Raw genomic sequence first — 15,949 nt, 5'->3', positions numbered from 1 at the left:
TGCTTCAGATGGTATTTATATATTTATTTTATATTTTATTTAGAATAAATAGATATAAATAATGAAGAATATGTACTATGGCTACACAAATAATTTTGAGGAAACTTGGAATGGGTAGCAGAATAAACTTTTTCGTTTACTTCAATCTTCCATCATCTTTTTAGAATATGTCTTCACAGAGCTATGCTACATTGAGAAAAAGATAATTTCCAGAGAGATTTTTCCTTTCGGTTTTAAAAGAAAAATTCATTGTAACTAATAAGAATATAACTTTCATTTTGTTTTGTATGTTGTTTGTTATTTCACATTTCACACAACTTTTCTCTAAGTGTTGGTGATCTCACCCATAATGGTGATCTACTTTTATTGATGGCTGATCTATTTGTTAATGCTGATTTTTGCATACAAAAAAATTGCTCATAATTTTGATACATAGCTCACAAATATTATTTTAATAGTTAACACCATTAATAGGTTATCAAATACTAATTTTAGTTTGTTTTGCTATAAGATACATTTTTTTGGTCTATTGATAGACTATATTGATACTCTATATGAAATAATCCCAGAAAAACAATAAAAGTAGAAGAATAAGAAATAATAATGATAATAGTTAACAATAAAAAGGATTGGAAAAAAACACATTTGGGCATAAATAATAATGGAAAGTTGTAAAATTAGAAGAAAACGGTGGGAAAATATTATGAATGTCTCTAATAATAATGAAAATTACTAAAATACTATTTTGACCCAATGTGTAATTAAATAATAAATAGCAAATGTGAGAATAATATTATTACGTACTCATCCTAAATTCTACTACAAATCCTTATACATATAAAATAATCATTAATAAATAAAGTATTATTTTGTGACATGTTTATCTATGTTATGTAAAAATCAGAGATACAATAACTAATATATATGAGTACCCAAATGATACAAGTCATGTGTCTAGAAATGATGAAAAATGAATAGGACATTAGAGATGATAATGAAAACCAAATTCATGAATACTCGTTTGTACTCGGCCTGAATTTAATAGAAAAAACTCAGCTTGATTGAGTTTGAGTTCGAGTTTTACCAGAGTTCAACTTTCGAACTCGGGTTTAATATACATGATACCCTACCATGAATTCAATATGATTGGATACGGATTTTACTCAAATTCAACTTTCGAATTTGATATAGTTGATATACTACCACAAATTCAAATGATATATGTAAAGATATATATATATATATATAGGATTCGATTGGGATCCCTATGAGTTCGAATTATCCAAAATACAATTGATTCAAAGATGTTAACATTATTTTTAATCTCCTCAATTCGAGTTTGGGTATGACATTTGCCTCGTCTAAGACATCCACAATTATGAGAAAAAAGACAAACCACATTATTAGAAAGTAATTTTGGGAAGTGGGCAAAAAGTTTTTCTTCTCTCTTTTGCTCTCTCCCTAAAATAGGGATAAATTATTTTTGTGTGGGTCCAATGATTTATTTCCTCTCTTCCTTTCTCTCCGCAATTAAATGGGGAGATTCTTGTTATTTTTTCCACTGTCTCTACCCTTTTCTTTCTTCAGTACTTGTCTTGATACAAACATAGTGCTAAGTGCATAATTAAGCAACATAATTATTCAAGGTTTTCTATGGTGCTGTTAAATCACCACCTTAATGTCCAGTTCACTAAACCTGAATTAATAAAAATGTCACACAAAACGAGGTCATACCCTTTTATAACTACTTTTATTACCAACTTGCAAGAACCTTTAATTATTGATGGGAAAAAATATATTAATTGATAATTTAAGAGTTTTATATATCGTTATTATATCATCTATAAATAAGTTTTACATTTATAAATAAATTTGTGTTGACAAATGTTTTTTTAAAACATTGTATAAAAATTACAAAAGAAAGAATTAAGCATTGAAAAAATAAGTCTAATACTTCTCAATATCTTAAATATCAATCTTCAAGATAATTTTTTCTTATTGCTCACCTTATATGAGGAACCATCCACATGGTGATAGTGTAATGACAATGATAGGCACTAAAACTATGGACATGTGTCTTATTTTCTATCTCATACTAATTAAATAAATTAAATATTGTCATATATATAAAAGGAAAACTCTTAAAAATAAAAGATAACATTTTTATGGGTGCATTGTTTCACACTTAGTGTCACTTGATATGACTATAACTAATATATATGAGTACCCAAATGATACAAGTCATGTGTCTAGAAATGATGAAAAATGAATAGGACATTAGAGATGATAATGAAAACCAAATTCATGAATACTCGTTTGTACTCGGCCTGAATTTAATAGAAAAAACTCAGCTTGATTGAGTTTGAGTTCGAGTTTTACCAGAGTTCAACTTTCGAACTCGGGTTTAATATACATGATACCCTACCATGAATTCAATATGATTGGATACGGATTTTACTCAAATTCAACTTTCGAATTTGATATAGTTGATATACTACCACAAATTCAAATGATATATGTAAAGATATATATATATATATATAGGATTCGATTGGGATCCCTATGAGTTCGAATTATCCAAAATACAATTGATTCAAAGATGTTAACATTATTTTTAATCTCCTCAATTCGAGTTTGGGTATGACATTTGCCTCGTCTAAGACATCCACAATTATGAGAAAAAAGACAAACCACATTATTAGAAAGTAATTTTGGGAAGTGGGCAAAAAGTTTTTCTTCTCTCTTTTGCTCTCTCCCTAAAATAGGGATAAATTATTTTTGTGTGGGTCCAATGATTTATTTCCTCTCTTCCTTTCTCTCCGCAATTAAATGGGGAGATTCTTGTTATTTTTTCCACTGTCTCTACCCTTTTCTTTCTTCAGTACTTGTCTTGATACAAACATAGTGCTAAGTGCATAATTAAGCAACATAATTATTCAAGGTTTTCTATGGTGCTGTTAAATCACCACCTTAATGTCCAGTTCACTAAACCTGAATTAATAAAAATGTCACACAAAACGAGGTCATACCCTTTTATAACTACTTTTATTACCAACTTGCAAGAACCTTTAATTATTGATGGGAAAAAATATATTAATTGATAATTTAAGAGTTTTATATATCGTTATTATATCATCTATAAATAAGTTTTACATTTATAAATAAATTTGTGTTGACAAATGTTTTTTTAAAACATTGTATAAAAATTACAAAAGAAAGAATTAAGCATTGAAAAAATAAGTCTAATACTTCTCAATATCTTAAATATCAATCTTCAAGATAATTTTTTCTTATTGCTCACCTTATATGAGGAACCATCCACATGGTGATAGTGTAATGACAATGATAGGCACTAAAACTATGGACATGTGTCTTATTTTCTATCTCATACTAATTAAATAAATTAAATATTGTCATATATATAAAAGGAAAACTCTTAAAAATAAAAGATAACATTTTTATGGGTGCATTGTTTCACACTTAGTGTCACTTGATATGACTTTATGATTGGTCAGAAAATTACTTAAAAATTAAATTTTAACTTAAATATATTTTTTTCAACCAATCACAAGGTCATGACACATGGAGTAACATCAATTATGAAACAAATCAGACAATAAATGTACATCCCATTTTTATATTACTGCCACAAAGTATGGGATCAGGAAGAGAAGTAATCTCTTTCTTAAAAGCATGCCACACGTTGCACTGTTGTTCAAATCAGGTTTTGTTTGTTGGTGTTTGATCCTTTTCCACTATTCTTAGTGATAACATCACACATTAATCATTGTTTTTAATTGCCAACTCATGGGACTCTGTAAAATGGTGGTGGCCCAATATGGGTAAATCTTTTAATTCCATTCTCTGCATTGTGTTTATCAATATCTGATTAGTAAAAAAACAACTGCTAGGAAAAGTGTGGCTTAGGAATTAATGCACTGTGTCTTTTCTGCATTATTGAGATAGTGGGTTTTACTGTCATAAAGAGTTCATCTTAATCCCGTGAGTAAGAGGAATCCTAAATTAAATCCAAGGTATCAATTGTAATCCTGCAATTTTTCAAGCACTTGAAACCGCTAGTAATGGATTAAGTTTATTATAACTCAATTGATGTGAAGAATAAGTAGTTGCTGTTTTCTAATTGAGTGCTGAGTTTAATCTGCAAAATAAGGATGTTACAGGTTTTTAGCTTACGATTTAAGTCATTTAGATACAAGTGTTATGCTATGGTTGGTCTAGGCTGAGGTAATCATCACTTTTTTATATTACCAAAGTTATTCTCTTGGGTAAGAGATTAATCTCTTTTGGAGTTTGTGATTGTCTCTCCAACAAATGTCATTCTCGAAAATCAAACCATCAACCTTGAAGATTTAATGGGATTTTCCTATCAATTAACATATATATACTTTTAAAAATCCTCTTACAAAGAATATGAGAAATGCTACTTGTAAATCAATATTTATTAATAAGCAAAAAAAAAAAATTGTAACAAGATATATAATTTCCTTTATGAAAATGTACCAAAGCACTAGAAAATATTTATAATCACATTAGTATTTTTGGTTTGTTGCCATCTAAATATAGTAAGGATGCCAACTAATTTTCACACTCTATTTTGACCTAAAATATTAAAGTATAAGGTTTATATTTTCATCTACTTATATATTATTCAATCATTCACTTCTACGCAAGGTGAGACTTTTTCTTCAAACTTGATGACTTAACATCTCTCCTGAAATGTGAGTTATATTGATTCGAGTATTGCACAATATAATTAACTTTCTATCTACTTGTATTGTTGTTGGTTTGTCTTGTCTTCAACGGAACATGCTACTTGACCTCTCACAAAGAAGACTTTCGACAAGAGGACCCAAAGTATATCTATCAACCACTTATCGCTTCAATGTTTAATTGAATTGTCGAATCATCAGTTCTGATACAACATATTGAAAGATTTTTCATCCATTGATTAAGTAAAAGATATATATAAATGAGTTAAACATCTTATCTTAACAAAAAACCTTAAGAAATTAAGTATATGGATTCTTCAATATATATATTCACTTATATACAATATAAGACTTTATCTTCATACAAAGAATTACGGAACATTTTCCTCCCATTACAATCACCATCATATTCTATTATCACCTTTATTGTGATATAACACTTCTCTCATTTTTCAGACATATTGTACTAAGTGTAATTAATGAAATATTCCCCCTTAAAATGTCATTATTGTCAAAATCTAAAAAGGAGGACACTTACTAAAATACCCCGTTACCTATTAACAGATGGTTGCAGTTCAAGGTTTAAAGAGAGCATAGTTGCCCACATTAAAATTTTGAAAGGATAAAACACTTTCAACACTTGGCTCATCCTAGACCAAGAATAAATATTTTGAAAATAATAATGATGACTTTAAAAATAGCAAAAATAAAAATTAAGCACAACTTTTATTTATTTATTTTTTGATAAGGAATTAATATATTTTGGATGTTTAGTTATTCTCCTAATAAGTTTACAGAAACCAAACTATTTATGATTTTTTAAAATCTAAGATACTTTAGACCACTAAACTAACGTTTTTTTAATATTAATTATGTAATTTTTTTTATAAAGATTATGACTAAGACATTTTCCCATATTGAGGGAAGATCAATCTCTAATCAATGAGAGAGGAGAATTCTCTCAAACCTAACAAACCAAACCAAATATTTCTGTTCACAAATCACAACATCCATTAAAATAGTATTCTGTAACCTTAAACTTATAGCAATTTATAATAAAACATTTCTCATTTTAGTTCTTTAAACTCAGCACGGAGTATAACAAAACACTATGAAATTCCAAAATGTTCTTGTTAACTTATTATTAGTTATTAAATGCTTTTCCAATACAATTAAGTCTCGAACATTAGAAATTCAAACCATTAACTGTTACTGATAATTCATTACCACAGTATATATCTGTTACAGCAGTAGATAATAGTATTTCTCCTAGGAAGGTGACCACTTTCATGATCCCTCATTATCACCATTAATGGACATTGAATTTTGAAGCAACACGAACAATAAAAAAATAAAAAAATCAAATCAAATCAAATATGAATTTAACTAAATAAAAAATTGAAAACTATTATCTTGGTAGACCAGCTGTGACTGTCGGCGAATATCTCTCTCTAAACTCTTCACTTCATTCACATGCTGTAACTTAGTTTTAGAGACAGAGAGTGACCCTTTTGTGTTGTTTGTTTTGTTTTTCAATCTAGCAACAAAGTCACAAACTTTCAATAATCTTCATTGTAATTCAACAACAAAAATCACCATCGCCAATTTTGTCAAGTTACTATTGGTGAGGGACATTTGAGTGAAGTCATAGTGTGAGGCTGAGAATAAAACCCACATCTTGTTCTTGTCCCATTTGATTCTATTGCAGAAGCAATGTAGAAACAAGCTTAAAATCAGAAATGGTTTGATTTTGGTGCTAAAAGTTTAGATTTTGAGAAGTGGGGTATGGTGTGAAACTGTTTGCTAGCAATATCTGTAATTGGGTTTGAAGAATTTTGTGTGTTGGTGGATCAAGAGCAATGGAGTCTCGGATGGATCAGTATGAGATCATGGAACAGATCGGTCGAGGAGCTTTTGGAGCTGCTATTCTTGTTCATCACAAGGCAGAGAAGAAGAAGTAATTGTCACTTTTTTTTTTGCATTTAATTGATGGGTTATCTTTGTGTTTTTATCTCAAATTTGTTGATGGGCAAGGTTCAAATTTTTTATAACTGAAGCTTCCTTTTATTTTCACTGGGTTGTAGATATGTGTTGAAAAAAATCAGGCTTGCAAGGCAGACTGAAAAATGCAGAAGATCTGCACATCAAGAGGTAGTTTTATTTATTTATTTATTTTTTAATCTTGCTTATTGATTTGATTCAGATTCATGGAGTTTTGACTATTTTTTGTTGCCTATTTGGAAATTGGAATTCTAGATGGCTCTTATTGCGCGAATCCAGCACCCTTATATTCTGGAATTCAAGGAGGCATGGGTTGAGAAGGTGAGAGAGTTCCTTTTAACTTTCTGTATGATGTTAACATGGTCTTGTTTTCTTTCAACAAATTATTTTTTTTTACAATATTGCACTTTTTGTTCTAAACTGAGATGCTTGGGTTATAACGGTTTACATTTCAGCTAAACTTAGTGTAATTTAACTAATTTTGTTGTAGGGTTGCTATGTCTGCATTGTCACTGGATACTGTGAAGGTGGAGACATGTGAGTCTATGATAATACTTATGAACTTGCACTGTAATGTAAAAGTTCATGTTTTATATGCCCCTAATTATAGTTTATTATAATTGTTTCCTCACATGTTACTTAAAATTGTTGTTTTGTTATCTTTAATTCTAAAACAGGGCTGAATTGATGAAAAGATCAAATGGTGCTTACTTTCCTGAAGAGGTATCCTTGTTTCACATATGTGTTTGTGCATTGTTTTGCACTTTTGCCAATTCTCGCATTGGTGTTTAGATTTTGTTATGACTCACATTGGAAGTTGTTGACATTGCTCAGAAACTCTGCAAATGGTTCACTCAGATACTCTTAGCAGTGGAATACCTGCATTCAAATTATGTGTTGCATCGTGACCTAAAGGTATACTTATATGTAACGTCGGTAACGAGGTTAAAACAAACTATATGTCCTACGTTTCTTGTCTTCCAGCATCTGACTTATTTTGAACACTTCTGACAGTGTTCCAACATCTTTCTTACTAAGGATCAGGATGTTCGCTTGGGTGAGTTCATCTACCACCTTTGATTATGTTGTAGATAGATTTTTTTAAGTCTTTATCCTGAATTTGTCTGTAATTTTCTGCCATATAGGGGATTTTGGGCTCGCAAAGACTCTAAAAGCAGATGATCTGGCTTCTTCGGTATGTGTGAAATAGAGAAATTATTGCTTTCTTCTTTATCTTCTGAATTTAATTTTGATGCACATTTGTTGTAAAAAAGTTATACACTTACATTCAATGATGTGTTGTTACACCATTTTATTAGTTTCATATCTCATTTGGTTGTTAAGCATATTCGAACTCATCAAATGAGATGTTGGCACACGATTAGATTGACAATATCAAGAAGTTTTATACTGACCTCAAATTAGATGCCTTCTTCAAATTAAAACCATTTGTTTAAAAGATGGAAAGATTCATACTCAACATGGTTCTGGCAAGTTTCCACAACATTATTGAGTCCTGCATGCCAACACCATATGCTAACAAGCAGAGCTGCAGATTCAGACCGTTTCATCTTTGAATCATTCCGGTCTCTTTCTCGCCCTGTGCGGACACATACTACTATACTCATACTAAGACACCTATTCTAATTCACATATGATGCCTAGTTCTTTGAATACTTCTAATCTTCGTTCACTAATACTTTATCCGTTCACGAGAATCGGAAAGCTTCATTGTTCAAGTTTTTCTTAACTCTATTGGCCAAATAATGGACAAAGAAATTGTCTCAATTATGGTTAGTTAGAATCATCCTATTGTTTAGTTTATTTGTTCCTTCACCCCTTACCACTCACTTATTTGTTACAACTCATGTAAACTAAACTCCCACCAGAGCACTTCTCATCTTATACCAAATAGAAGCATACAATGGCTGCTGAAAAGGGTAACATTGTTTGATTCATGAAAAATGTAAATCTGCTTGAATCAAAATCGGTGTCAAACTGGACGAGTAGAGCTGCTACTTTATTTATTTTAGTGGGGGAAAACCATAGAGGTAGCCTTGGAAATCCACCAAATATTTTTTCCTATGATTATCAACACGTATAATAGATTATTTCTAGTGTTTCCACTTCTATTATAATTTTTTAACCTTTTCCTTCTGAAGAATATATTGAGTATGCCCCCTAAGATGTGAAATCAGTAATTGATGTAAATGTTTATATGCAGGTAGTAGGAACTCCCAATTACATGTGTCCTGAACTGCTTGCAGATATTCCTTATGGATTTAAATCTGATATTTGGTCACTAGGTATAAATTTTATTAGAAAAGCATCTGATACTGGTATATTTGGTTTTGCTGCAGCTAATGTGTATTTTTTGTTCAGGGTGTTGTATATATGAGATGGCTGCTCATCGCCATGCTTTTAAAGCTTTTGTAAGGCTTCTTCTAATTATGTACTTCACAATAGTTACAGATGTTCTGCAATATTCTCAAGTTTGATATGAACCTAATATCTCATGTTTGCGCCATAAATAGCAATGTGGCGTTTTTGCATGATAGGAAAGACAAGGTATCGGTTTTGCCTAAATGATATAAGAAGTAAAAGGCAGTAAAAAGGTGTGTAGCTGGAGAAGGAAATTGCTGACCCGAGTACCACTGAACAGACTACCACTGTGGTCTATGTTTACATTTTGTATCGCCATGCATGTGCTGGATTTCTAAATTTAAGCTTGTTCTGCGAACAGTCTTAACTGATGTTTGTATAGTGGAGTAGCATTGCCTAACATCTAGTTTCCTCATATTTTCCCTTAACTTTGTTACTTGCTGTTGTTTGGTGATGTATGTTTGTCAGTTTGATATGCTTGTGATTCTCTACATTGTTGGATAGATATTATATTACGATATCTTGCCATGGTTTATTTTCTTGATTTTTAACAATGGCTTGGTAAATCATGTTTCAGGATATGGCAGGATTGATAAGCAAGATAAATCGATCCTCTATTGGCCCTTTGCCTCCATGTTATTCCCCTTCCTTGTAAGTTTCTATCTGCTTTTGTTATTCCCCTTCCCGATGGAGTGTGACTTATGACAACAAGATATAGTTGCTAGAATGCAGCCTTGTGCTTGTGTTTTCTGTGGGCGCACTTACGGACCTTTTTATACACTGTATTTTGGTGTGTAATTCCGACATTCTTTCTTCTAATAATGTGCTTGAAATCTAAGTTGTTGACTCCTATACCTACAGGAAAATACTGATAAAGAGCATGTTGAGAAAAAGTCCCGAGCATCGACCAACAGTACGCCTTTCTATAGTGTAATTTTTTTCTCGATTTGGAAATCCTTCACTATTATTGCTTATACTAACATTCAGACTTAATATTTTTCCCAGGCATCCGATGTGTTAAAGCACCCTTATTTGCAACCGTACGTTCAACAATATCGACCATCTTTTAATCCTCCTCCAATATCCCGTTCTCCTGAAAAACCAATTTCTTCTGTACACCGTCCTAGAAAACATATGGCTGAAAGTCAAAACAGTAATAGTTCAAGTAGTGACAAAGATAGTTTGATGTCAAATGAGAGAAACATTGCCACACCAGTGCCGAGGTGTGATAACAAAGGCACTGACACAGATGTGACATCAATAGACGATGATGGCTCAGAGCACCTCCTGCCTTGTGAGCAAGAAAGTTACTCTAGCAATGCCAATACCAAAACAGTTGAACAAGACTTGAAGAAACCATCTCATAGTGAACAGCGTTCGAATGTTGAACCTAAGCAGCCAAAAACAGTTAGGAATATAATGATGGCATTAAAAGAGGGAAAGGTTAGAGAAACAACTTCTCCGATGAGAGGTAGCCGCGTAAAGGCTGGTGGTGTACTAACGCAGAAAATAAATACAGAGACATTGTCCAGATTGCCTAAGCCGATTTTTGGTTCTCCCGGTTCGAAGCCTAATTTAGAGCCACCAACTGCAGCACTTGCGAGGGCAACCCCTGATTCTGTAAAGCGAATACCTGGTTCACATCCTCCAAAGCATCAGGTACAATACATTTCCATTGGAAATTACTTGTTATTTTTAAAGATTTCCACATGACTTTGAAATTTTTTCTGGTATACTATTTCTACATGCTAGCAGTTACCGATGACAGAATCCACACCAAAAACTAAACCAAGACATGATTCGACTCCACTATCTGCTCTTATCAAACAAGTAGAAGGAGATGGAGTTCCTTCCAAGGCAAGGCTAAGAACTCCTCCAAGCTTACTTAGACGACCTTCATTTCCTACAATAATGAGGTTGGCTGGGTTTGATGTTCCAAATGCTGCAACTGATACTGGGAAGCTAGGTCCAAATAAAGTAGCTCAGGAACCTGAGATAAGCCATTGTCAGTTGACTAATGGCAATGTACCAATTTCTAGACAGTCTCGGAATGATTTTGGAAGAAGTTCCAAAGGAATACAAACAGACAGCAGTAATTCTGCCTCATCTTCAGTCTCTATGCATGGATTTGAACTTTCCGATGATGCAACAACTTTTATTGACTTGAGAGAACAGGTACTTCCTGATCATGTGAGTGTAGGTGTGGAATCAAGTCCAGACAGCATGCCACTTGCAACCTGTTCACACGATAAGATGGTTGAACAAGTGTCTGGAGAGACCCTTGAGGTTACCCTGGATTATCAGAATAATATTGGCAAAAATGAGATAGTTAGTCCCAGTTTAACTCTTGATCACCCTGTTCAAGATTCTATGGTGGAAGATGGTCTTCACATAAATCAGACAACTATATTTGCTGCCTCCGGGAATGGTAATAGATCTGCTGACCCCCCTGCTGAAGCCACAAAAGAAATCGAAGATCTTCAAGATATTTCTACTGAAATGGTTTTAACTAACTCTCTCAAACATCCACTCCCAAATTCTGGAGTTTGTGACGTTAGTCCAGAAAGCAAGCCTGATACAGTTAGCCAGCCAAAACTAGCGCGTAACTCATCTGGCGATGACAAATTTACGGTGAAGGAGCGATTGTCAATGGTGGCTGAAACTGCTCCACTGATTACCACTACTAAAATACCAAGCCAGGAAGTTTTGCAAGAGAAAGGAACATTGTTACAGAATCCAGCACAAGAAAAGCCTGACGCTGGACATCTTCCTCCAGCCTTTGACGATATCATCCATGTTATACGCCATAGCAGTTACCGAGTTGGGAGTGATCAGCAGCAGCCAGTAAGGGAAACTGTGGAGATGGGGGTTCAAAATGTAGATGTTGGTAAGTTTATCAATGGTTTGAGGGATGATTTAGAAACGAGAAACATGAGCTCTCCTAAGACCCTTCAATCATCAAGTTGCGCTGAAGCTGCAAGCATTAAATCAAATATTTCCGATCACTGTGAAATGAGAAACACGAACACCCCTGCCACCCTTAAATCTTCAAGCATTTCCGATGCCTTGAGCTCAAAATCGAGTATCTCTGATCATCCCAATCTTAAGGAACAGGATATGAGTAACCATGTTTCTTTAGTTTCAGAGTCTGATTCGACCGAGTTAAGAAAAAATAACACTCCAGTGACTGAAGACAAACCACCAGCATCAAAGGAAATATTGGATGTAAAATCTTTCAGGCAGAGAGCCGAGGCACTCGAAGAGCTTTTAGAATTGTCTGCAGATTTGTTGAAGCAAAATAAATTGGAGGAACTTCAAGTTGTTCTAAAGCCTTTCGGAAAAGATAAGGTCTCTCCAAGGGAGACAGCTATTTGGTTAGCCAAGAGTCTTAAAGGAATGTCATTTGAGGAAAGTGGAGGACGTTGTTCATGAGGTATCTTAATTCTTACATGATAAGTTTGCTTGTGCTTGATGTTCAAATTTTACTTCACTAGTTCTAGCTATTCAAGTACCACTTGAATTCCTAAAGAACAAACTGGCTTTATTTGCTGCTTTTTTTCTTCTTTCATTATTGTAATTCTTTCAGTGTTTTTATGCTGTTGTAAATAGTGACCATACAAATTAATAACATCAACTTAAGATCAATTGTATGGACATTTTGTGCCCCAGCATAGTTGTTAAGGATCATTGTACACCTTCTATGTTTTTCCAGAATAATTTAATATGTTCAAATACTGCAAAGTCAAAAAAGAAACAGATGATCTTTATCCCTAATTTTCCAAGAAATCATGTTTATGTCCCATGCACATGTACAGAGTTTGTAATATAGCCTATATGTATGTTGCTATTTCTTGATTGGCCATTCAAATACCCTTCTACTTTTGATCATTGCAGCATCTTCACCTTCATAACAGCAACACATGTCTTTTGCTGTTAAAGGACAGTAACAGCATTTGGCCAAAATAGAACTTTGCTACTTGCAATAGCATCATTGATAAACACACATCTAACCTTGGCAGTGGTTTCCATCTTTGTTATTATGATGTTCATCATCAGCATAGCTTGTGTCACTTGTGGTGATCGAGTGATAAAAATATATGTAGGCTAAAAGTTCAATAATTAAGAATTTTTCTAACCAATCACAATTGTTGGTGTATAGAATAACACACTTTTTAGAATAATGGATGTGTTTCCGCCCGGCTAGTTTGAGTATCCCAAAACCCTTGTCAACATGATCCTGAACATGTTCTTTTATATTTTAAGAAATCATTTTTGCCTTTTAGTTATATATATTATATTATTCATGTATTCATATTATTCTATAATTTGACATTTATTATATAAATTAAATTTAGGTTGTCATCTATGCCAAACACAATGCAGATATTTAAAATGGGGAAAAACTCCAACCCGTTAATGCAAATTTTCGAGTTGAATCCATATGTTCATAGGAGGAGGGATCCATTTACTTCATCATAGTCATCAATTATAGAAAAATTTAATAGTTTGAATTAGTGAGTAAATGTATACCAAAAATGTCCATAAAATTGATGGGTACAATAAAAGGAAATTTAAAAAACTTATTCTAGGAATAAGTGGATCTACACTCTATTCATACACTCTATTCATATTGGGTATAAAAGAAGTCTTCTTATCCTTATACTATTGACATATATATTTTTCTATTGAATGAAAAAACTATATTAAAAATAAGATTTAATATATACACGATGACAATGTAAGTATTTTCTACATTGTCAGTAGAATATTTAGTATTCATATGTTAATAATTATTGATTCGAAACATAAGTAATATAAATTAATAATAAATAATGTATTAATATTACAGAGAACTTTCATAATACATATGTTTTAAACTCATACAAATGTTTTAAACTCATACAAATAATGAATTTTTTTCTCATACACTCACCCAGATAACATTACTATAATTATTACAGCTAAAGAGTGAAGAAGGGGAGACATAATCATGTGACATCCAAACGGCGATAAGTGTTGGGTCTAATTTTATGGAGCATAATGACATGCATGGAAAAATGTAACGTTAGATTTTGACATGCCACTTTCACTAAACTCAGCTCCCACTTATCTAAATGGCAAGTGTGGTATTTTCATCCCGTTAACCGTTTTATATAAAAGGAATGATTTTTTTTAGAGAGAGAAAAAAAATGTATACAGTTTTATGAATTTTATATACTATACTATATTATTTATATTTATTTATTATAGACTTAAAAAATAATGTAAATAAATTATCGATAATATGATAACTGTGCATAAATCTCTAAGCTTACCCCCTATAGATATTATATGATAAAATAATAATGAGTGATACAGTCACATTCAATGCATGCATTTTTTTTTTCTCTTTTCAAAAATTTAGTAAACCTTTTAATTGGATTTTTTTGCATGATTACTAATGTTCTAATCCTTTTAAATTCTGTTGAGATAAATTAGCTTTTAATTCAAGTTGTAATTGATTAGGATTGTTTTTGTAGTTGGTAGTTGAAACTTGCCATTTTGGGAAAGCTGTTTGAAATTCAGTTATGGCAGATTTACTATATAAGGAAAGTTTCAATTTGCTTTTGAATAAGATTGATGAATATTCATTGTTAGATTCTTCTTCCTCTTCCTAACTCTAATTCCCTTATCTTCTGAATCTTTTCTTTCTTTACTGGTTCTGGTTTGGTTGTTCAATAACAACCCAAACAACCCAACAAATTGGTATTTAGAGCAAAGGCAAGGTCCTGTTGGATTCGAATTGTAGAAGCTGATATGGTGAAGAGGAGTTGAGAAAGCCGTGTGTGAATCAACTGGTTGAAGGAGAAGCTTGACAGAAGCAGGACAGTGAAAGAATTGAAGGATGAGTGGAAACAACAACAATCTTCAAGCAATGGGGCTTCCAATCCTTACCAACAAGAATTGGGATAGATGACAAACTCAGATGAAGGTTTTGTTTCGGTATCAAGAAGTCATTGAGGTTGTACAAGATGGAGTCTTGTCACTAGATCAATCAGAAGCACAAAAGAAAGACAACAAGGCTTTGTTTCTGATCCACCAATGTGTGGATGATGTTCACTTCGAGAAGATACAAAATGCCATGACAGCCAAAGAAGCATGGGACATATTGGTGACAAGTCATGCTGGAGGGGATAAGATCAAGAAAGTCAAACTTCAATCACTAAGGAAGCAATATGAGCTGTTGCACATGGAGGAGGGTGACAAGGTTGGTGAATACTTCACCAAGATCCTCACAATAACCAACCAGATGAAGGGGTATGGTGAGGCAATAACAGATACAATGGTTATTGAGAAAATAATGAGATCCTTGCTTCCAAGATTTGATTTCATAGTTGTGGCCATTGAAGAGTCAAAAGATGTCACTCTCATGAAGATAGAAGAATTGCAAAGCTCCCTGGAAGCACATGAGTTGAGGCTGATTGAGAGAAATCCAATGAAGAAAGCAGAACAAGCTCTAAAAGCAACTCACAAGGATGATGATAGAAGAAAGGACAAGAAGTGGAAAGGGAAACAAAGCCTCAACATAAGAAAAACTAGCCAAGATTGGACTGAATCTTCTGACAAAAGAGGAAGATCAAAATTCAATCAGAAGAAGTTTGATAAGAGCAAGGTAGAGTGCTTCAACTGTCACAAGCTAGGCCACTACTCTTATGAATGTGGCAATGAGAAGAACAAGCAATTTAGGCACAAGGAGGAGGCACTCACAACTCAAGAAGACTCAGATTCAGAACCATTGAATCTAATGGTCACAGATGCTGCAACAAGATCACACTCTGAACTTTGGTACTTGGATT

The 15,949-nt window shown here is 32.8% G+C and overlaps 1 protein-coding gene across 6 annotated transcripts; it reads left to right on the top strand.

Annotated features, from left to right (window-relative positions):
* LOC109325345 (serine/threonine-protein kinase Nek5-like) lies at positions 6,105 to 12,800 on the top strand. 6 transcript variants are annotated; one of them, XM_019557648.1, is made up of 15 exons: positions 6,105 to 6,687; positions 6,815 to 6,881; positions 6,987 to 7,052; positions 7,222 to 7,268; positions 7,409 to 7,454; positions 7,566 to 7,646; positions 7,746 to 7,788; positions 7,877 to 7,926; positions 8,956 to 9,037; positions 9,114 to 9,163; positions 9,691 to 9,764; positions 9,975 to 10,026; positions 10,119 to 10,772; positions 10,866 to 12,069; positions 12,100 to 12,160. In XM_019557648.1, coding segments are annotated over exons 1-15 (2,616 nt in total). In that variant the 5' UTR covers positions 6,105 to 6,589; the 3' UTR covers positions 12,102 to 12,160. The 6 variants fall into 6 exon arrangements, with proteins under 6 accessions (XP_019413193.1, XP_019413192.1, XP_019413191.1 ...); XM_019557647.1 differs by having other exon boundaries at positions 6,110 to 6,687; positions 10,866 to 11,345; positions 11,388 to 12,800; XM_019557646.1 differs by adding an exon at positions 12,191 to 12,800 and having other exon boundaries at positions 6,110 to 6,687; positions 10,866 to 12,157.

Source organism: Lupinus angustifolius, chromosome LG13, assembly GCF_001865875.1.
Source record: "Lupinus angustifolius cultivar Tanjil chromosome LG13, LupAngTanjil_v1.0, whole genome shotgun sequence".
Lineage (NCBI taxonomy): Eukaryota > Viridiplantae > Streptophyta > Magnoliopsida > Fabales > Fabaceae > Lupinus > Lupinus angustifolius.
Note: the sequence above shows the minus strand (reverse complement) of the source record. Positions and strands in the feature narration are given on the sequence as shown.

Coding starts and splice junctions, on each gene's coding strand:
- LOC109325345 (XM_019557643.1), top strand. CDS start 6,590: ATGGAGTCTCGGATGGATCAGTATGAGATCATGGAACAGATCGGTCGA. Junction 6,882..6,986: donor GAAGATCTGCACATCAAGAG/GTAGTTTTATTT, acceptor TTGGAATTCTAG/ATGGCTCTTATTGCGCGAAT. Junction 7,455..7,565: donor GTGCTTACTTTCCTGAAGAG/GTATCCTTGTTT, acceptor GACATTGCTCAG/AAACTCTGCAAATGGTTCAC.